General features: G+C 46.6%; 2 protein-coding genes and 1 pseudogene across 9 annotated transcripts in view; 2 read left to right on the forward strand and 1 right to left on the reverse strand.

The window, feature by feature from the left end:
* UBE2R2 (ubiquitin conjugating enzyme E2 R2) overlaps positions 1-18,251 on the forward strand; it is a 57,937-nt gene extending 39,686 nt beyond the window's left edge. Inside the window, exons 2-5 of the mRNA XM_066180901.1 lie at positions 3,912-3,998; positions 7,404-7,501; positions 13,323-13,457; positions 14,771-18,251. Of these exons, the coding sequence (XP_066036998.1) occupies positions 3,912-3,998; positions 7,404-7,501; positions 13,323-13,457; positions 14,771-14,990 (540 nt within the window). The 3' untranslated portion in view covers positions 14,991-18,251. The remainder of the gene's footprint in view (positions 1-3,911; positions 3,999-7,403; positions 7,502-13,322; positions 13,458-14,770) is intronic.
* Positions 114-1,360, forward strand: LOC136288796 (sodium/potassium-transporting ATPase subunit beta-3 pseudogene; annotated as a pseudogene).
* Positions 18,252-21,354: 3,103 nt separating the features above from the next.
* Positions 21,355-21,734, reverse strand: part of UBAP2 (ubiquitin associated protein 2) — a 104,954-nt gene continuing 104,574 nt past the window's right edge. For all 8 annotated transcript variants that reach the window (XM_066180914.1, XM_066180912.1, XM_066180911.1 and 5 more), the window contains one exon: positions 21,355-21,544. In XM_066180914.1, the coding sequence (XP_066037011.1) occupies positions 21,449-21,544 (96 nt within the window). In that variant the 3' untranslated portion in view covers positions 21,355-21,448. The remainder of the gene's footprint in view (positions 21,545-21,734) is intronic.

Genomic DNA, 21,734 nt, shown 5'->3' on the forward strand with positions numbered 1-21,734 from the left:
CTGCTCTTACCATGTTTTCCAGGGCGACTAAGTTTCCTTCTAAATTTGTCTCAAACCAGGATAAATATGAGTCTTGCTTTTGGGATCTATTCTTGCATTTTCAGTTGCAAAGGAGCCTGGCTGTGTATGAGGGACCAGAAGATGCTTCCCTGGAGGTCCCTTGCTGGGCCGGCAGTAGGACTTTTTGGTGGGTTGAGCATCTCCAAGGAAATCTGCTCCATAGTGCAGCAAGCAGCATGCAAGTCCACTTTCCAGAGAGAAATATTTTGGACACTTGATCAGTCCATATTCAGACTGCTGTGGATGGCAGCACAGCACAGAGAATTTCCAGTGCTACGACCTCGGCAGTCTTCCCATCATTGACTCAACTCAGACATGCCCCACAGATGGTTGTTGACCACTGCAATATGTTTGCTGTCATTGCCCATCAATATTTCTCAAGGTGCACTGATTTACTAAACAGACACAGATGATGCTGAGACTTCCAATATGCCTGTGGTGGTAAAACATGTAGTATTAGAAACACATGTGGATGGACCAACTTAACTTTCAAAGAAAGGCAAAGTAAATAGAGTGAGTTATGTAACAATTTTTTTTTTCATCATGGGGAGAGTAATTTTAAATATTTGTATGAGCAAATATAAAACATCGGTTTTATAAAACATCGGGCAGTCAGTTCCAGGTATACTGCACTCCCCTCCATGTGAAGGCAAATATAATGAAATCGTATAATGATTCAAAGCAGTCCCAAAACATAGAGTGTACCTCAGGAAAGATCTTTAATCAGAGTGATGCTGCTGTTAAAAAGGCTTGTCAATTTAACCTCTCTGAGCTTGGACAGTGCTCTGGGAAGGAAGATACAAATTTTGGCTATTCTAAAGGAACTGCCTGTGTGCTTGTGAAAATGAATAGAGTAATTGGATTAAAGCCTGAAGGAGAGCCACATATACAGTATACCCCTAAGGAAGAAGGCATGGTTGACATAACATAAATTATTTTCCTCCTAATGGTGCGATGGACTTGACGTACTTCCTATACTATGGGAAAAACTTGCATGCTCACTATTTGCAGCCCCTAGTGGCTATCCAACTAGCAATTACCCCCAACGGTATCAAAAGAAGAAATAGCAATTGAGTGTAAGATCCTGGCCTCACCTAATTTAAAAAATCAAGATGACTGTGACAAGTTTCTGGGACGAATTGCCTTCGAAGTTCTGATGTCTGAATAGGTGGAATAAACACTCTCCACAAAGTAAATGTTGTGTTGTCTGTTTTGTATCAGCTGGACATGCCGTTCTAGGATATGAGACCACCTTGAAGAATGTTAAGGTGGTTTATGGCATTCAGGGTAGCATAATAATATGCTTCTGAATTGTATGTTTAAATTCCCTTAAAATAAATGCCTATCCTGCTTTTCGCCTGCCGTGTTGGAACAGTGTACATACCATAGTTATGTCATAGGGACCTGTAAATAGCTGTTTTCAAACACATAATGAAGGTGCTGGAATCTATTCCTGGTATGTATGGTTCATGGTTATGGTTATTCACCCTGTTTGCTGGAGGAGGAGCAGGGGATGAAGTGTTGCAGTCTTTCGTTTCCCTCTTCTCTAAATCTGTTACATCACTTTTGGAGAATGTTCAGTTTCCCCTAAGTGTCAAAGAGACCATCTTTCTGGTATTTAATCTGATAAGCTTCCTCTATACAGTCTGCAGCTTTTCTAGAATGAGGGCTGAGATTTCTAGAGGGGCTGATGAAATCCCTGACCCAGGAACAGACCCAGGCATAGAAAATCTGGAGTGGTGTGGCAAATGGGAGGATATGGACCAACTCCTTAAGGAATTTTCTGATCCTATAGTCTGGGACTTCCCATGTGAACAAATTCAGAATCCAGCTGAAGTGGGGAAATACCTGAAAGAGAAGTACTGTGGTGCCTCTAAGGGAGAAAAGATCATTACAGTAAGCTGTGCCCTGGCATATGCTTATTGCACAGTGTTAGATACTGTAGGGGAGCAGACAGAGGCAGGGGGGCAGGGATACCAGTCAACAGCCACCCCAGTCATGAAGCCAGCAGCTAAATCAGAACCTGAGCCTGAGTCGGCAGCTAAATCAAACAGTAAGCCTAAGCCGCTAGCAGTTGCTCCGGCAAAGAAGCACACACAGAAAACTGATCGACCAGTGTACGACGATGACCCAGGAGAAGGACCTTCACCAAAATCAGAAGCCAAAGCATCAGGCACAGGATCAGAAACCAATATTGATTCCTTCTCCCTGAAGGACCTTTGGGGCCTAAGAAAGGATTACAGGCAGCAACCTGATGAATCTGTAATTAGTTGGTTAGTCCGTCTTTGGGATACTGCAGGTGAGGCTACAATTCTGAACAGCACTGAAGCGAGGCATTTGGGATCCCTGTCACTTGATCCAGTCATCGACCAACAGATGATGCCAGAGGCCAATCCTCACAGTCTCTGGGTACGGGTCCTAGGAAGTGTGGCAGAAAGATCCCTGTGTGTGGATGATCTCTACATGCAACAAACCCAGTGGATGCCCACAGAACAAGGGATTCAATGCTTGAGAGAAATGGCAGTGGCAGAGATGGTCTTCTCAGATGTCATAAGCACTAGGAACCCAGACTTGGTACCATGTACATCTGTGATGTGCCGAAAACTTATACAACTTGGGCCACAAGAATACTCTTCTGCTTTAGCAATAATGAAGCGGGAGGAGACGGAGGAGTCTGTGCTTGATACGGCAAAGAAGCTCCAGGAATATGCGGATGCTGTGCATGGCCCCACATTGGGCGCCAGAAAAGTTGCAAAGGTTTAAGGCAGGTTTGGGAGGAAACCTCCTAAGGGGCCCTCCCTCCCCTCCCCTAACTGGTTCAGGAAAAAAACCCTCCTCAGAGAGAAGTGGAAAGAACCCTGTTTATTAAACAGACAAAGCACTCCCCAGCATAATAAATTGGACAATACCCGATAACAAGAACTTTGTGCCGCTCTGGAGAGATGACAGATTTAGAAAAGAAGTCCTTCCTGGAGATGGTTGCTCTGTCTCAGTCCCTCTGGCACTGGGAAACGCTGCACAGGATGGATCTTGGTGGGTTCCAGGTGCGAGCCCCCACAGCGCTCCCCCAAGTCCTCAGTCCAGAGAGATTGTAACAGTTCAAAGGGAAGGTGAAAAAAAGGAGAAAAAAAAAAAAACAGGAAAGAAAAAAGTTAAAAAAAAAGGAGAAAAAAAAAAAGCGAAGCTTCTCCCCCTCTGCTAGCTACTCACTAGCTAACTGATTACTGAAAAAAAAGCACAAAGAAAAGAAAAAGATCTCTCTGTCCCTTACCGTGTGTTGCTGAATCCGACTCTCAAGGCCAGCCGGCGGAGGAAAGTTTCTGAAAACCAACTGCGCGCCTCTCCCTTCCCCCTGCTCCCAGACCCAACACCAAAGGCACACGGGGCAATATCTAACAGAGACCCAACAGACAATAGGGGATACAAACCTCACAGCGTCACCCCAGGACACAGGTCTATTCAGCTTAGTAAACTTTTTTTTTTTTAACTTTTTTTGCTTTTGAACTCAAAAAGACAGCAGTGTTCTCTCAAGTTAAAACTTTTCCAGTATATTTTACCCTGTTTAACAAGAACTATGGAATACTGATTCTTGAATTATGGCATGGTGAATGCATTTTGACTTGTTTTCTGAGAATTACCAGCCCAGGTGTTTTGATTTTTCTTGTTCAGTTAGTTTTACTCATAAGAAATTGTATAGAGTTATACTGTGGGATCACTTGAGCACTGTTTTTTAAAATGAGCGATTTAGTAGCCTTAATGAATTTTCCCTACCCTGATCTTTTTACTGTAGATGTTGCTTGTTGGTCTTTTTTGTTCTGTTTCATAGCTAAAATATTCTGCTTTTTTTTCAGGCTCACATTAAATTTCCTATCGACTATCCATATTCACCACCTACCTTCAGATTCCTGACCAAAATGTGGCACCCCAACATTTATGAGGTAAGGTGTTTCTTAAATAACTTTTTCTGGGGTGTGTGAGAGGGCTTTCTGCTTCTTTAAACTCAGTACATGTATGGGTTACTTTCAGAGAGTAGTTAAGGCTGTGGATTGTCAGCAATTGGATCACAAATAGAACTACACGGTTGGTCCAGAAGAGGATGATTCTATGTAGTGGCCATTGGCACAATATCACCCACTTCCATAGAGCTGCATTTGTAGGCTGGAGGCCTGTTTTGGTTCAAAACTTGACTTTTAGTGGAGGTCAGCCAAATCCTAGCTGAACTTCTGGGTATCCTAGAAGAATGTCAGCCTGCTAAAGGAACACTGGTTCTACCTTTTGGGAGCTAAAGGATTTCAAAACGTTCGTGTTGGTGCAGGTCTCTCACCTTATCACGGGTCTTCTTATGAGAGGTTCCACAGGCTTCCTTTGAAACCACCTGAAAACAGGAATGTCATTCTCTTCCATCCCACGAACCAATGAAAGCTTCAGTTGATGGCTTGGGCTTGAAAAGCCCATTCTGATAAGTTCTTGCTGCTGAATGCCCAGCTTGGAATGGATGTGCTTCAAATATCATGGTGAGAACTGCACTGATGGCTTAGTAATAAATGGCTAGAAACCTTGCTAAACTTCAGTGCAGAACAGAATAGTAACCAGCTTTAATTATTGACTGATCCAGGGGATTGCTCTAAGTCTGGGAACATCCTCTAATCAGTTATCTGACGGTTTTCTGATGTGGGTTTTTTACTTGGCATAGGATCTTTCCTGTAGCCAAGGATGGTGTTTCTCTTTAAGGCTTTTTTTCAGTTACATGGAATTTTGATCTATAAATAAAGACAACTTTGAAATCTTCAGATAACTACAGACTCATGCTGTGGGTATTGATTCTGAATCTGGAAATCCTCATGCAGGTGGTGAGTGCAAATGGTTACCAGAGTGAAATGTACAAAAACAAGCCTTGGAAAGAACCTCTCCCAGTCCTGGTGAGAAAGATGAATAATTGACTAGAAACAACTGAAGGCAGCAGGAGGAAGAGGAACTAACCCAAAACTTGATGGTTGTATTTTGGGGTTGCTCTTCAAATACTTGGGCTCTCAGCTTTGTGTTTGTAGCAGTATATTTTTGTAGCTGAGGGAATCTGAAGCAGCTTGCAGGCTGTTTTGGAAACAACATTTAACCAATGAAGATGAGGCACTGGGATAACTCCAAATGAAACTGAGACTATCTCAGCAAAGTGTTTGAGGTTTGAGGGTTTTTCAGGAGGCGAGGGTCAAAAAACCCCAACCCTTTTAGTGCAAGGAAGATGAAAGAAAGTAGCAGTTTACAGAATCTGCTGGTAGGACCAGATGGAGAGGCTGGGGCTGACATTCCTGATCTGAGCAATGAGACTTGAGTAATGTGTGTTTTTCCATCTCTGGTTTACTTGGATCATCTAATTGAACTTTGGTAAAACTGCATTCACTTGCTCTTTGTTTTTATGACATAACAGTTCTCAGTCCTGATAGAAGTGTAGGATATTTCTCAATGGCAGATGAATACCCCATTCTCCTTGTTTATGTTTTTCAAAAATGCATGTAGGCAAAGGCTTGGCCCCTGACTGTCCTGATTCCTAGAACCTTGTGCTGACCTCATCAGGCCCCATTACACCTTTACTCTTCCAGACTCTTAACGCAGTGCAGTTTCCAAACATGTAACGCTGATTGTGGCAAGACAAAGACTTCTCACCTCGTTGCTTCCCTGTATCTTCATTTTGACAAATATCTGTCCACATGCTGCTGACCTGATTGCTTCAGGAACTTTTTCCAAGTGCTGAGATTATTCCTCTGGGCTACTAGCATTGTATTCTCCCAGGAAGAGGTTAAAGGGAAATCTAATGGAAATTGTTAGTAAAAGCAAAGTAGACTGAGCATAATGTAATATTAGTAAAGTTAACTTCACCTTGGAATGATACTAAAAAAATTTCAGGATTTCAGAAGCCTGTTGGGGTCCTAAAAGGGAAACTGCCTTCTTAAAGCAAACTGTTCTAGCAACATTAAGTACGTGCTTTGGAATTTGGAATTTGCCCGGCTGTGTTCTTGACTAAAACCTGCTTCAAAGTGACAAGGGCCTGCTAGATTAGCATACCTGGTGGGAATAGTGCGCCACTGAAATCTGGATAGCATCACAACCCCCAAGGTGAGCTGCTGCTATCTGTAGCTGTAATCACTGGCTTGGGCCCAAAGGCACAGATGCTGTTGCTGTGAGTGGCCCTGCTCTGTGCTCGAGCAGTGTTGGAAGGACATGAGACCAGGTGTGTGGGAAGCTGCCAGCCTGGAGTCCTGAACAGAGCTGATCCTGTCATCAGCCTGTGCCCTGGACTGAGGTGACAAGGAACAGCACAAGTGCTGCCCCTCAGCTGGGGCTGTGCCTGCTGAAGGTGTGGTGCTGCCCTAGGAACTTGTGATTCATCCCACAGCTGGCTGCAAGGGAGAGTAAAGCCCATGGGGCCTGGTGAGACCAATATCTGCTGGTTCGTCTCAGGCCTCGTCTTCACCTTCAGCCCATCCTGCAGTAAGGCATTGGTACCACATGAGTCCCTGGAGTCTGCCTCAGTGGAGGATATCAGCTGGGGTGTATACTGTTCCAGCACTCCTACAAAGCTATTGTGTCAGAATGCTGTTGCTGATGGAGAATTGGGTTGACTGCTCTCTTAAGTAGGCATTATGGAACTTTAAATCTATGTTCAGCCCATAACACTGGTGAGTAAAACACATATTGAGGATTATGTGGCTGTATGGCTTTCATATGCTGCCAGAATATTCTTCCACTTGCATGCTGGAAGGGATTTTCAGTGAAACCTTCAGAGAGTATCTCCTGCTTTTTCGTCTAGCATTTTGAACAGCTGTGTCCTAGGGAAGCTGTGTAAGCCTGCCCCACACCATCTGTTCAAAATCCTTGTGTCCTGGGAGACATAATGTTTTCATACCTGAGCTAGTAGATGGTTATTAAACTCTTCAATTCAAAAATTTCCTGTAGCTAGCTCAAGCTACCAGTGGGAACACAAATTTTCTTTAACCCTACTTTGGGTCTCCTGTGATTAAAGCTTATGTCACTGTGACAATAGTACTTGCTGTTTGGAGACCAATTTAGTTCTATGTTACATTATTACTATTTTTCTTACTTCAGTACATTCTTTAAACCTCTTGATTTTATGTTGGAGGTTTTTGCCAGTTTAGGCTAATCCTTGGGTATAAAGTAGATCCACGAAAAATTCAGAACCATTTCCAGCCCTTGTTGGTTTTTACTGGCAGCTGGGTGGTCATATCAACAAGATCAAACTGCTCAGGAGACAGCCAGAGTGGTGGATTTGAGTCATGAGGCCTCAGCCTCCAGCCAAGCTATTCTCAGTGTTTTTTTCTGTCTTGCAGAATGGAGATGTATGTATTTCAATTCTTCACCCACCTGTAGATGACCCACAAAGTGGAGAGCTGCCATCAGAGAGGTGGAACCCTACCCAAAATGTCAGGTAACCGTAAATATATTGTACAGTGGTGACCTCAAAGGCCTGTCACCTCTAATGCCTATGTTGGGAGAGGTTTGGGAGGGAATTTAAGGTTTTGTAGGTTTTAGGGCTTGAATCAAGTGGGAACCAGACTTACCAGTCTGTCTGAACATACTGGGCTGCTGTGTCCTCATACTGGGCTGACAGTGCAGAGCCTTCTGTTCTGTTCACAGGGTTTCATACTTCAAAGGCAAATCATCTCAAATGTTGAAGCCTTTCTCAGTCACTGTTATCTTCTTCGAAGTACAACTAGTGAAAAAGTATGTGTAATCACTTCCAGGTACCCATCAAACTGCTGTATTATTCCCCTTCCCAGCAGGACAGGGGAGAGAAAAATAATACAGAAAGCAACTTGTACGTTGAGATAAGGCAGTTTACTAATCAATAGCAAAAACTTGTGTGCGAATAAGCGAAGGGGAAGACCACTGAATCTCTATTTACCATTGGTCAGCAATGTTCAGCCACTTCCCGGGAAGCAGGGCTTCAGCATCTGTGCCAGTGGCTCCAGAAGGCAAACATTGTAATGTAACAAATGTCCCCAATTCCTCATCTCTCACTTAGCTTTTGTATCTGAACTGATGTTATATGGTATGGAATATCCCTTTGGTTAATTTGGACCAGCTGGCCTGGTTCTGTCCTATCCTGGGATCTTGCCACCTCTCAGCTCCTTGGTGGGGGAGTGGGAGTGGTGCTGTGCCAGCACTACTTACAAGTAGCCAAAACACTTGTGTGTTATCAGCACCTTTCTAGCTATGAATGCAAAGCACTGAGGGCTGCTAAGGGAAAATGAGCTACAGCTCAGCCAGACTGAATACAATCTCCACTCTTTATTCCATACCATTTGTGTCATGTTTGGATCCCACATAATTTGTGTATCTTCCAACTGTCCCATTGTATTTATTTCTCATTACTGGAATCCTTTCTTACTGACACATACAACCCAAACTACATCCTTGAACCATTTCTATAACAAACATATATTTTCCTTAACCTGTCCTTTTACAGGTTATTCTGTTTCGTGGCTTCTGCCACCCCTCCAGATCCATGACTTATGCTCTACTCCATCAGGATGGGTGGTCAGGACAGGAGAAGCAGCACACTTGGTCATTGGGCACCAGTCTGGCTCACATCATCATCACATTCTCCTTTCTCCTCACAAAATTCATTATTTGTCAGGTCACGTCATTCCTGCTCCTTTACTTCCTGCAACATAATACTCACACAAATTTTTTTTCTCCCCAAGGTTAAATCTCCTTGAGGTACACACTGGGTCTCTTCATCCTTCCATATTACCCGCCATGTACACCAAGGTCCTTGGGCAAAGACAGTCCTATGAATGGATTTGCCTTTTCCCATGGGAGGAGAAATGCACACTGACTTCCCCAGCCACTTTCCTGTGTGTAGTGCATCGACGTTATCTCCTCCCACAGTGTCTGTGGGCTTAGTTTGGGCAGGATCAGTGCAGTTAGCAGATCCCCTAGCATTTACCAGCCAAGTCGCTTCTGTGAAATTTGTATCCTGGTGCTTCCATGTCCCATTACCTAAAGCTCTTAATAGTCTTCAGCATTTCTCAGTCTTTCCAGAGGCTTGTGGGTGGTAAAGGATGTGATTTATTCGGTCAATGTTTCTTTGCCCAAGAGTTTATGAGATTATTTTGAAAATTAGTCCCATTGCCTGATTCAGTTCTCTCTGGGGTACCTTGTCACCACAAAATGTGTCTCGCAAGACCTGAGATCATGTTCCAAGCAGTGGCATGGTTTACTGGGTGCGTTTCCAGCCGGTTGTTGCCTCTGCCATAGTGCGTATGTAACTCTTGCCTTTGGCATGTTTGTGGCAATGGCCCAGTGTAATCTATTTGCCAGCCTCAGCATACTGGAAACCCAGCCACTGCCCTCTATTCCAGGGATATTTCACTCATGTGGCTTGCTTGATGGCAGCACATTTCACATTTGTGGATAACCTCTGTGGTGGCATCCATGGTCAGGTGCACCCCTTCCTAGATGTCCTGATGTGGCCTGGGGCTAGAAATAGCTCACCCTTTTGCTGCCAGCCTTAGTCTACCTGAGCTGTTCCAATCTTTGTAGCCTTACCTACCTGTTCATTTTTCTGATGTTCTTCTGCAGTACATAAGGACCAGGAGAGATCACTCACCAAACACCATCACGGACAAAACAGACGACAGTTACTGATATTAATTAAATTTATTACCAACAAAATCAGAGCAGGATAATGAGAAGTAAAATAAGACCTTAAAAACATCTTCCCGCCCCCCCCACCTCTCCCTCCTTCCCAACTTTACCTCCTACCCCAGCAGAGTATGGGGGTAGGGGAATGGGGGTTACAGTCGGTTCATCACACATTGTTTCTCCTGCTGCTAAGGATGAGCAGTGTTCCCCTGCTGCACCATGGGGTCCCTCCCACAATGGGCCAATTCTGCATGAACTCTGCCAACACGAGTCCACCCCATGGGCAGTAGTCTTCCCCAGACTGCTGCAGTGTGGGTCACACTTCCACAGGATGCAGTCCTTCAAGGACAGGCTGCTCCAGTGAGAGCTCTTTCCATGGGTCTCCCACAGGATCAAAGCCTCCTCTCAGTACCAGAAGTATTCAAGGCCTAACCTGTCCATGTTTTTGAAACAGCAGCTGAATTTCATTCTCATTACAAGACGCTGTCAAATAAAGAATAAACTAGGTGAGAAGCCTTAACTCAGAGTTAGTAAACAGCTTTGGGCATTAATTACATATATCACACATACATTTTGAGTATTTCATTCTATTCAGCCTTAAAGACTGACACGGAACTTCTCATGGTGCTTGTTCTGTAATTTCTGCTCTCCCTCACCACAGTTGCAGTTTTTGGTGCTAATGCTCTTGAGACATCTTGGGCTTAAGGGTGACAGATCAAAACATTCCTCAGCAAATTAATGTATCAGCAAATGAAAATAAAGCTGGTTCTTCACTTCTAGCCTGCTACCACTATCACTCGTTGGGTGGAGTGCCATCCTGCTGAGTCCATTCTAGCTTGGGAAAGCTTCAGAGTGTCAGACAGGAGACAGAGGGCCTGAAGATGTGGGAGGGAGCTGCTTCCTCAGCTGCTGGGTTCTGTAAATCCTGCCAGGTGTTAACTGTTTGCCCACAGATGAGTAGTGTTGAAGTGTCTGAAGAAGAAAAATCATTCTTCAACTGTCAGAGTTCACCTGTGCTTCCACTTGTAAGGGTGTCAACCAGGCTCATTTTCTTCTTTAAACACAATCAGTATGGACTTTCCCATCACTGGGAGCTAGGTGATGCAGGCATGAATAAACACAGCAAAACCCAGAAGGATGTGAAGTTCTGATCTGTTTGGCAGAGAATACTGCTTCCTGTGTCCCATGGAACTGAGTGAGTTGGTGGCAAGGTTCAGGGTTGAGCCTCTCTGATCATTTTAGTTGTCCTTTTCCACATCTCTTCTGTCTTTGAGCTGCACAGGCCAGGACTCAGCGCACTATTCAATGTACCGGTACACCTGAATCTCCTGTGGATAGGTGATGTACTGTCTGCCTGTTGCTTTGTTTCTTGAGGATTCCTGTTTTTCTTGGCTTTTTTTGCTGCCTAAGATTTGGGCAGATTCCACAAACAGCTTGATGTAGTAACGTGTCAGTGCAGCCTAGCCTAAAACTTTGAACTTTATACCAGAGGGCAAAAATGTACTTGGACCAATCTACACCTCCCTCTTGAGGTCACTCTTGAGAGGCTACAATGTGGATAGCAGCTGGAATTTTAAAGAAAAAAATCTTTTTTCAGCAAAGACCATAATAGGATATGCTGGTTGGGAGAACCAGGCAATCTGTATCATGTCTCTTTGGGAGGAAACTGGTCTGTTTCTGAGCCTTCTTGCATTGATACATGAGAAAAAAAGGGTCCTTAACAGATCTGTTTCCTTGAGCTTCTGCTGGTTGCTCTTCCATGCTACAGCCATCTTGTCTGAAGGGGAGACAGATCCCTGACAATATCGTGGAGACTCAGCCTATATCCAGCCTATGCAGTTTGTGTCGGGTGCTGCGGTTTTCAGTCCCACATGGCTGAATTCTTTCAGTGGTTTTAGTCCTGTCAGATGCCCCGTGCTGGGATGCCTTTCTGTTACTGTACCTTGTTCATGGCAACCGGGTTTGAGGTGGACGACACCATCCGGCTCTTAAAGATAGCAGCAGTGATGGAGCTGATCTAATGTGCTGGATGGGAATTGAAGAGCTCAGAGAGTTTCACTTCTAGTAGAGTTGTCTTGGTGTATTTAAGTAGCTTTGCAGTGACTTTGGTGTCTGAACACTGCGGTGAAAATTGGTTTCTGCTCACTGTTGATAGAAGTGTGGTAGAGCAGATACTAAATCCAGACATGAATTCCTGTCCTTTGCCTTCCCTAGACTTCATTTGCTCTACATGAAAGCTGCTGCATGATGCTGGAGCTGACATGCTGGCCTGTTTGCAGAGATACAAAGGCTCTTAAATAAATTCTTGAGATGAAGTAGAAAATGATCTCTCATGTCCATCATTCCAGTCCAATGAGACAGTTTCTTCCAGAGCTGCTGTTCTCTTTTCGTACAGAATTATATAATTTAGAAAATTAATTGTGAGACTCTCTTGATAGCTGTACTGAACAGTATGTTCAGATACAAGTGTTTATTTTCAAAACCTTTCAAGATACTTAGTATCCAAATGACCAAGCATTTCCTGGAACTGTACCCAGATATATGATCTGGTAGATGTGCTCTGAACGTGTCCGTGAACCAGTGCGAACATGACTGCGGCTCCCAGCCTCCTTTAATCAAGGTCTGCAAAGTGGCTGTTAGGTAATGCTGTGTTTCAAAAACTATTCCCTGTCCCGTGTTTGTCCATTCCACAACCAGGGAAGCTGTTGCTGGCAGGACCACTGGGAAGGGGTGGCACTGTTGTGGTGGCAGCTACAGCTGGTGGCTGGATGTGGGTGTTTGTGCTGGTTGGGGCACGGCGTGAGCAGCAAAGGCTGTGTCTCTCAAGTGCAAAGGGTTCTAGGAATTGCAGGAGAAAGCTCTGGGCAAGAGGATGGTGTTTGCAGCTGGTAAATGCCAGCAAAGCATGGCATCTGGCTGGAAATCCTGGGAGACTGTCTGCCTGCCTGCCTGCCAGGGGTTAGGTGACTGACTCATGCTGGCTTTGCTGAATGCCAGCAGCTGAATCCCACTGGGCCCTGGCACCTTGCCTGGGCGCTGAAAAGCATCTGCACTGTCTTACCCTTGCTGTGCTCAAGAGCTGCTGCTGCGGCCTGAGTGGGGCATGAGTTGAGGAGAGTCCTCCCCAACCTCAGCCTCCTGCCACCTTGGCAGGGCAGGGGAAAAGTAGTGCAGCCTTTTCTGCTGGCATTGGGTCGTAGTGGTCCTTCTCCCTGTGCAGAGCAGGCAAAAAGCCTGGCTTCCTGCTGGAGGCTGCAAGCCTCCAGGAACAGCTCACAGTGCAGATTTCCAGCCCCACACCATCTGTGGATAGTGCAGACAAGCTGAATTCTGGTCTGATTGTAGTTTTGCCTTCTGCCCTCTCCCAAGCACATGCACAGACACAATGGTCTGTAGTCACAGGAGGTTTGTGTTGTGTCACCTTCCCTATGCCCATGTCCAGGGTCTAAGGTTCATAAATACCCTCTCTTGCTTAAAAAACACTGTCCTCAGCTTAAGACTCGACTTCAAACAAGTTTAAAAAGTCTAAAGAAGTTGTGGACATCCAAAATCCATGAATGCATTAGCTTTGACTCTGCTGTTGTGGTTACCTCTTTCAGGACTATCTTACTGAGTGTAATCTCTTTGCTTAATGAGCCCAACACGTTCTCCCCAGCCAATGTGGATGCATCAGTCATGTTCAGGAAATGGAGGGACAGTAAAGGAAAAGACAAGGAGTATGCTGAAATCATAAGGTAAGATTTGCCACTTGTGATGCTGGACTACCCGCCTTCTGCTTTGAATCCTGTCAAACAGACTGCTTCCAGAATTTGCTGAAACCAGCTTCTCACAGCAGAATTTAATTTGGAAATTAATTTCATTGTCCTATTCAAAGTCCATGCTTCAGGTCCCTCCAGAATTTTCAGCACACAGAAGCAGTGCAAACTTCTGGGGCAAGAGGATTGGGCTTATTGGTCTTTAAATTGTTCTTTCTTCAGCCTAATCTGTTATGATGCTCTGTAAAACCTATTGGCTACTAGTAAATCCCAGTCAAAGTCCCTGCTTGTCTTTAAGCCCTGCATTGCTTGGGATGTGATGCAAACTGACTGTATCCTACTAATTTCTATGCTTAATATATGCTTGAATCATAATCTTGTCCCTCCAAAGGAGCATCAGCAGTATTTGTCAAGGGCTTGCAGAGCTGGGTTGGATTAGCTGGAAGCAGTGCTCAGTGCTGCACTTGGAGAAGTCCATGGTTCGTCAGGAGCTGCAGGGGGATGATGTGAGTGTGGGCCAGGGCTGCTGTGGAGGGACAGCCCAGCCTGGAGCAGGTCTGCTGGCATGAGGCTGCACCTGCGTTGTCTCTGCTAGCTGGGCAGACAGGATGTAGCCCTGGATGGGGCCAGCAGGGCTCTGTCTGTGCAGGGAATCCTCCAGCTCCCTTGGCTCCAGCGGAGCTGGGTGCACTCCACACAGGGAATGGCAGACTGATGGGCAGTGGGTGGGCGAGGGGAAATGCTGCCATCTGCTCCTCCCTGCTGGGATCCAGGAGCCAGGCCTAGCCCAGGGTGATGGGAAACACTTGGCTTCTTTGAGCCCCAGGCTGGGTCCTGGGGTGCTGCCATGTGCCCCAGCTGGTCTGACCCTCCAGTGGGAGCTGAGAGCTGCCAAAGGCTTGTGGGAATTGCAGTTTTGAGCATGCTGTGAGAGAGTTGTCAGCAGCAGAGTCAATAAATCATCATAGGAAATCCCTGACTATTCTGATGGTAGTGAATGGAATTTGCTTTGGCCTCTTGTAGGTCTCTCTAGTGTGTAGAGCCTGTGGAATGACTGATTTCATGTGTTGCTGAGAGCATGTGTGCTGCAAACACCCTTGACGTGCTCCCAAGTCTGGGGCTGCAGGAACCAAATCTGTTTCCAGTGCTGCCTGTGGTGCTTCCCTCAACCCTCAACTCCCCTGTCCCTGAGCTGCCAGGAGGGCTGGGCAGGGCCTGGAGGGGAGGGCGGGGGAGTTGAGCCACTGACACACAGCCCTGCTCACATTCCTGCTGTGTCCTCCTCCCCACAGGAAACAGGTTTTGGCTACCAAAGCTGAGGCAGAGAAGGATGGCGTGAAGGTCCCCACTACACTGGCAGAGTACTGCATCAAAACTAAAGTGCCTTCCAATGACAACAGTTCAGATTTGCTTTACGACGACTTGTACGATGACGACATTGATGATGAAGACGAGGAGGAGGAGGATGCCGACTGTTACGATGATGATGATTCTGGCAACGAGGAGTCGTGACCTGCTCCCTCTGTGCCCCTGTACTGCCCTGCCGACTCAGGCCAGAAGGGAGCAGCGGTAACCTAGCAGCAGTCCAGCAAAAAAAGGGGGGGGGGCGGGCTTGGGGGGGTGTCAAAAAACAAAAAAGAAACCCAACACAAAACTTTGTCTCCTGCTGTCTCCTGTTGTATGGATCTGTTTGCTCCTTTTTTATGGACCTCTTAGAGACCCTCCACAGAATGTCTGAATTCTTGCATTCTTAACCCTTTCATTACTGTATTACAATTTCTTTTTAAAAAAGAAACTCCCCTTTTTCACTTCTCTACAAAATGCTCACAGCAAAAGAGGTTTGCTCGTGTTTAGATTCTTGAATTAAATACAGTCTTGCATTGGGATGTTCAATGTATTTAAAGCTGGAACAAACCCATTGGAAGCCGAGTTTTTGGGAGCTCAAAGTGCTGCATTTACTGGGAAGAAAACAAAATCCCCGCAAAGCAAATTGCCAAGGTTTAGCTGCTCCATTTACAATAATAGCATGTGTACATTCGTTTATCCTTGTGGTGGTGGCTTTTCCTTTATAAGGTGTGGGGCGGAGAGTGTAAAGCTGCTGTGTGTTGAGCTTGATGGGATGTCACTGAAAGGTACAGTACTCCTTTTCAGCCTGCTAAGTTAGGAAATAGCTGGCCCCTGGAACCCCAGAGGGCACAATCAGCTTTGTCTTTGGAAAAGGCTTGTGATATGAACCCTGAAATAAACACTTAACACTTCACATCTTTACAACTGAGCCCTGGGCTGCTATTTTTTTTTAATTTTTTTTTTTCAGAATAGGATAGGGTTGAAAAAGTTCAGTTTAGTTGCTCTGCTGAGATCTGCTGCCACCTGCCCCTCTCTGGAGGAAAAGAGTAGATGTGCATCCTGCTGCCCAGAGGGCCACTATTCATGTTGGACTTATTTTTGGCCGTGGGACAGACCAGCAGCCTCCTCCCATGTGCTGTCTGGCAGCCCCTGCTCCCTGCAGCCCCAGCCCTGTGCATCTGGAGCTGCCTTCTGTCACTTGTGTAGGTCACCTGTGGTCAGGTGCGACTCTGCACAGCTGAGCTTAAAAGCTCTTGACACGCACTTGCTTAGGGTGGGTTTGTCTACACAGAAAAGGTAATTAACAATATAGGAAATAAAAATGCTTATGATTTCAAAAAAGACAATCCAAGTGCTACAGTGTGAGCTCCTAGCTCCCTGAAGATGTCTGAAATTCTGCCCACCTTTCATAGGCACAGACTTCCATTCTAATTATCTGTGTAAACATGGAAGCTGAAGTTACAGATTGGGGTTTCAACTACACACAGAAAAGCTCCTAAAAGAGTGGAATTCTGTTTGTTCTGCACTAGCGCTTGCATTTTTATGGAAACAAGTTCTTTGAAAAACTGTGGTTTTTCAGCAGAGTGGTAAGAGGTAGCAAAAATAGATTTGTTTTGTTTTGTTTTGTTTTTTAATTTTAAGAGAAGTACTTTGCATGCACTTCCCAGAGAATTTCAGAGAAGAGCCCGCTGGGCCGGCAGAGGTTGGAGCTCGCTTTGGTGCCCGCAGGGTGTCCAGGCTGTCTGTGCCGCCGGGCAGAGGTGGTCAGTGTTGGGCTCTCCCCTGCCCGGCTCCATGGGGCACAGTGGTGTGTGCAGCCCCACAGCGGAGCAGGCCGGCAGCAGGTTTTGACAGACTTCAGCAGTGTGCTTCAGCTCCGCCTCACGCATGTTTTTCGGAGCCCTTGGCAGACCTTAGAGCTCTCCGTCGTGGGCAGGGGGATCCTGCATGTTCCAGTCTCAGAATCCTCTTCCTCAGGCCCTCGGCCGTCCCCGCGTTGCAGGGTGCTCGTGTTCGGCTGTGGTGCAGTCCCCGAGTTCCACTTTCGCATGAGCCCTGGATCGGCAGCCGGACCTGGCAGCCCCGGGAGCAGATTGGAGGTGCTGGCCCTGCTTGGGCGAGCAGGTACAGAGGTACAGAGGCATCGCCCTGACCAGAGCCTGCGCCTCCCCTCATGCATCTCAGGGTTTTCCATGGTACGTCGCCAGCCGCAGGTCGCTCAGGGGTGCTTCGGTGGGAGCAAGTTTTGTTCTAGATCCGCTCCGTGGCTGCGTCCCGGGGCAAGACTGAGCAAAAGCTCCGAGTGCATGCCCGGACGGAGAGGAGCGGGAGGCCCTCGGGACTCTGCATGAAGTGAGCGAGGCAGATCTGTTTCCAAAATGTCTCTTGGTGGGGTTTTGCAGACACAGTTCCTGCCCCGGCGGTGCATCCGTCTGCGCGCAGGTAGTGTAGGCTGCCCGAGTGGCGATTCTTTGTGCGCGGCGCTCCCTCGGGCGCCTGCCCTCCTGCTTGGGTGTTACCGGGGAAGGCAGCCGCACTCTCCTGAGGTGTCAGCCTTCTTCCTGCAAGGACTGGCTCAGCCCCAGGTGCTTTCTGGAGCCTGCAGCGGGGCTCCCTTGCGCCTAGTGACGGGGTGCGGCAATCCCAGCTTTACACCAGCCCTGTGAGGGCAGCACCAGGGTTGGCAAATTGGCCCCTGATGCACCTGGCTGCAGGACTGGATTGGGGGCCACACCAGGGCAGGGGCACCAGCCTCCAACTTTCAGGCAGCTCTGGGGGATGAAAGAGCAGAGTGTGGCAACGCTGGCTTTGCTGATGACTTGGTTGGAAATGATACTGCATCTTTCAGGATTTCCCTTGTACTTTTGACCGTCTTCACTGTATACTCTCCAGTGACTTGTATTTCCAAGCTTGGTGTTGTAAGATGCATTATTATGACTCTTCTGTTACTCTTTTTTAATGACAAAAAAACACCTCTTTTGAGAGCTCCGACATTAACCAGATTAATTTCTCTTCCCCACTGTCCTGTGCAGTGTCATTGCTTGTTGACTTGCTGGTTTCCTTTTTTTGAGATACAACTGAAGTATGAGGGGATTTTTTTGAAACTATTTAAGAGATTGCAGAAAAATGTTTACTTGCTCTATGTATTCTGGGTTTTTCTTAACCCCTTTTTTCCTGTTTCAGTCAATATTAGCGTTTACATTTGCAACTACATGTCCCTTCAAATGCAGTTTTCAACCATTCTGAAACCAGCAGGGTACACTAGGTTTCTTAGTAGTTTTCTTAGCTGAACTCCCAGATCTTTTCCTTTTTTTCTGCAGTATAATTTACCATAAAGAATTAACTGATGCATTTTTGTGTTGTCTTCTCCTTCAGTAGTTATATTTTGTCTTTTCTGCACATCTGTCTACTAATAAAAATGTGAAATGAAAATATCTCCTTGCTGTTACTTGTGTGTTTGAGCTGGTTGCATTGCATGGGTTACTCAAAGCTTTGAATAACAGCTGCTCATGAGTTCATTGGTGCTCTGGCATCAAGAGACATATTTATACACAATTTATCTGTAAGTTTATTGCAAAATAAAGCTGCCTGCACCTAAGACTAAAGAACAAGGAGAAGGACTTTTGCAAAAGGCCAGACCTTTGCTGTTATATTTAGTTTTCCTAGGTCGGGAAGGGGGAGGCCAGTGAGAAGGTGGTTGGTGGATTGGTGTGACTGGAGCAGGGACACAGCGCTCAGGCCAGAGCTGCTGACGGCCGGTGCCCTGGCAGGGCAGGAGCACAGTGCTCCTGAAAGGGTTGGACAGGGTGGAGGAGGAGTTTGACCACTGTGTCAGGGAGCAGTTTTGGCAGAGAAATTGAGGTCATGGCTGCCAGCCCTCCCGGGTGCCAGCCCTGCCTGTCCTGTGCTGTTCCCTGCAGGCTCAGGAGGGAAGCAGGGCATTTGCAGTGCCCCGGCTGCTGTGGTCGAGCTAAAATTAGTAGGACAAGTGTTAGGAAGTTGCACTGGCTGCACTTTGTGTTGATGGCAGCACAGCGACTGCTGAGTCAAATGTGGCTGGGGCCCAAGTGGTTCTGCTGCACAGCTGAGCTGGAGGAAGGGTGATGGCATTTTGGAGCTGCCTTCCTAAGGCAGTCTCATACTATGGAATGGGACCGGGAGGGATGGTGTTATCTGGGATCTGGCCTGCTTGTATCTCCTGCCTGACTACAGCACTAGGCTGCCCTGAACTGCCGGTAGCTGCTTCCTCCGGCCCACCCTGCACTGGGTAAGCCCGGGGGGCTCCAAACGGGAGTTTTCCCCTTCTTTTCTTGGTAGCCAAGTACAGCTGGGCAACCTCACCTCTGCCATCAGTGTAACAGGACTGAGAGAGGAAATTGCTGCAGGCAAGTCCTGCCGAAGAGACAATGTAGGGGAAGGGAAAAACATTTTGTTGAGTCTCACAAAGAGGAGAGGAGCCTGCCTGTGGTTGAAGGCAACACTCTGCCTGCAAGCAGGACCCCAGGGCAGCTAGGAAGGTGTGGGACCTGAGGCTCAGGGGCTGGTGGGGACTGACACCATCTCTTCCCGTTGCTTTTCCCAGCTTCAGCTGCTTTTGGACTGTGACACACATGCAAGAACTGAGCGACACCTGTGGGGCAGCACTGGGTGTCTACAAACAAGGCCTCAAGAGTGAAGGCAGCTCTGGGAAGTCTTGTGTTTTGAAGTGGGCAAATGAGGTGCTGCTGCTGCTCTGAGGGCTCACCTGCTGGTGCAGTCTTATACAAGCTGATGCACCCCAGCCTGCAGAAACATTTTTGCCCTCCTTGACATTCAGGCCCCAAAGCTGGTGGCAGTGCAGCAGCAGCTGACAAGGGCTTGGAGCAGCTGCTGGAGTTCAGCCAATGTCAAAACCTGAGCCAGGGCAGAAGAATGCCAGTGTAGTTCTTGTACTGCTCACACGCTGGGGGAGACCTGGGTGACAACTGGGTCTCACAGGGTCCAAGAGCTGGTAACAGAGGAAGAAAAATGGTTCTCAGGGTAGAAAGAGACTTCTTTTTTCTTGTGGATACTGAAAGAAAAAAAGGCCCTCACCTGTTGTGTGCTTCACACTTACCCACCTCCTCTGCTGCACAGGGACAGGATGATCAGAAGGGTAAGTCTGGGGCAGCAGACTTCCCTCAGGTGCCCTCACATCCCTGCCCTTCCTCCCAGTATAGCCCATGGACCTCATGGGCAAAGCAAGAGAAGGCAGAGCTGCAGCTGTGCTTCATCCTTACCAATCCCAGCTGCTCGCAGGGACTTGGAGCACCACCCCAGGAAACACCAAAGGCAGAACAGGCCTTTCAAGGCCCTGGATCCCATCCTAGCTGTGGGTGCCTTAGAGCTCTCAGCACACAGGTGAACGCACTGCTGTGAGACACACCTGCTGCTCTTATCCCCACAGTATGGCTGCTCTTGCAAGAGCAGGTGGAAAGGGACAGGCTGTAAAACTAAAACTGCTCCTGGAGCCTTTGAAAGTGCAGACAAAAAAAACGTGGTATGCTCAGATCTTTATTAGGTGGAGAAAGGGCTATAAAGAAATGAAACTCGTAGAACATTCACTGCACTGGTGCAGGACAAAAAGAACCAGGAGTTGCCTCCAAGCTATTTGTTTAAAAAAAAGTGGGGAGGGACAGATGAAGGTTCCATCCAGCAGCTCTGGCTTTCCTGGGAAGTTGGCTCAGGGCAAAAAGAGGTACAAGACACGGCTTATACTTTTATTTAAGAAACTGCTACATAGTTTTTGCCTCTAATGATGCAAAGGAGGTTTCAGGACACACTGAGCCATCCAAAGTCTCTTGCTAGAGAAAAACACCACCAACAAAAACCCTCGCACAAACAAAAAATAAAACCCTGTCCTTTTTTTTATTATTATTATTAAAAAATTGAAAAATTAAAAGTTGAGACTGCAGCTCAAGGCCACAGTGATGAAACTGCCCACAAGAGCCTGTCTTCCACAGCAGGAGGGTGGGAGGCAGGGAGGGAGGAAATGAAAGAAAGGGGAAGGCCCACAAAACTTTTTTTTTCTTTCTTTTATTTTCCCCCTCTAAAATAATGGCTATATTGGGGGTTGGGGGGTAAAATCAAACCAACAGGACACATCTTGATTTAGGTTTTTGGAAGGGCAGGTCTTCTTACTTGTCTGAATTTAGAACTGCATTAAATAAATGGGCTCCAACTCCAAAAAAAAGGCGCAGTTTTGTGTTTTTCTGACCGAGTTACAAAACCCATAAAGCTTAAAATACAAAACAAAGAAGGATGCCCTGGTGCAGATGGAAAATGAACAATTAGTTTTCCTACAAAGAAAAAAAAACAGGCTGCAAGATGCAGAAAACCACATTTAGGCTCTATTACATTTACAAATACATACATAAATATATTACATATAACAGCAACTCAAAGAGGAAGCAGGCGAGTCACACAGAAGATGGCTGGCTGCAGTTCTCCTCACACAGACGTTTGGCTGAGCAGTTACTTTCCCTAATAATTCCAAGAATGGGCTTCCACTTTTATTTTCTTTTTTCTTTTTTCTTTTGTCTTCTTTTTTTTTTTTTTCCTTCCTCCTCTCCTTTCATTCTCTCCCCCCTCCCTGGTTTTCAGATTTAGTTTGTCCAGTATGGAGAAGTGCCATAGGCAGTTTTGGTAGCCTGAGACTTTTGCTGCATGGTGCTGGGTTGGTTGCGTTGGCCAGATCCACCCTAGAAAAGGGAGAAAGAAGAGACAAGAGCATCAGCGGCCACTGCACTAGCATTCCCAGGAAGACAAGCTCACCCCCAGCTCATAGCCAGGGACAGCCCTGACACCCAGCAACGCAGCGATGTTCCCCCTGAACAGATCTGTTTCTGCCCTGTACCACCTCTACATCCCACAGTCCAGGCCAAGCAGCCA

The sequence above is a fragment of the Chamaea fasciata genome, unplaced genomic scaffold (assembly GCF_029207755.1).
Source record: "Chamaea fasciata isolate MVZ Bird 193981 ecotype frontalis unplaced genomic scaffold, bChaFas1.0.hap1 SCAF_4, whole genome shotgun sequence".
Classification (NCBI taxonomy): domain Eukaryota; kingdom Metazoa; phylum Chordata; class Aves; order Passeriformes; family Sylviidae; genus Chamaea; species Chamaea fasciata.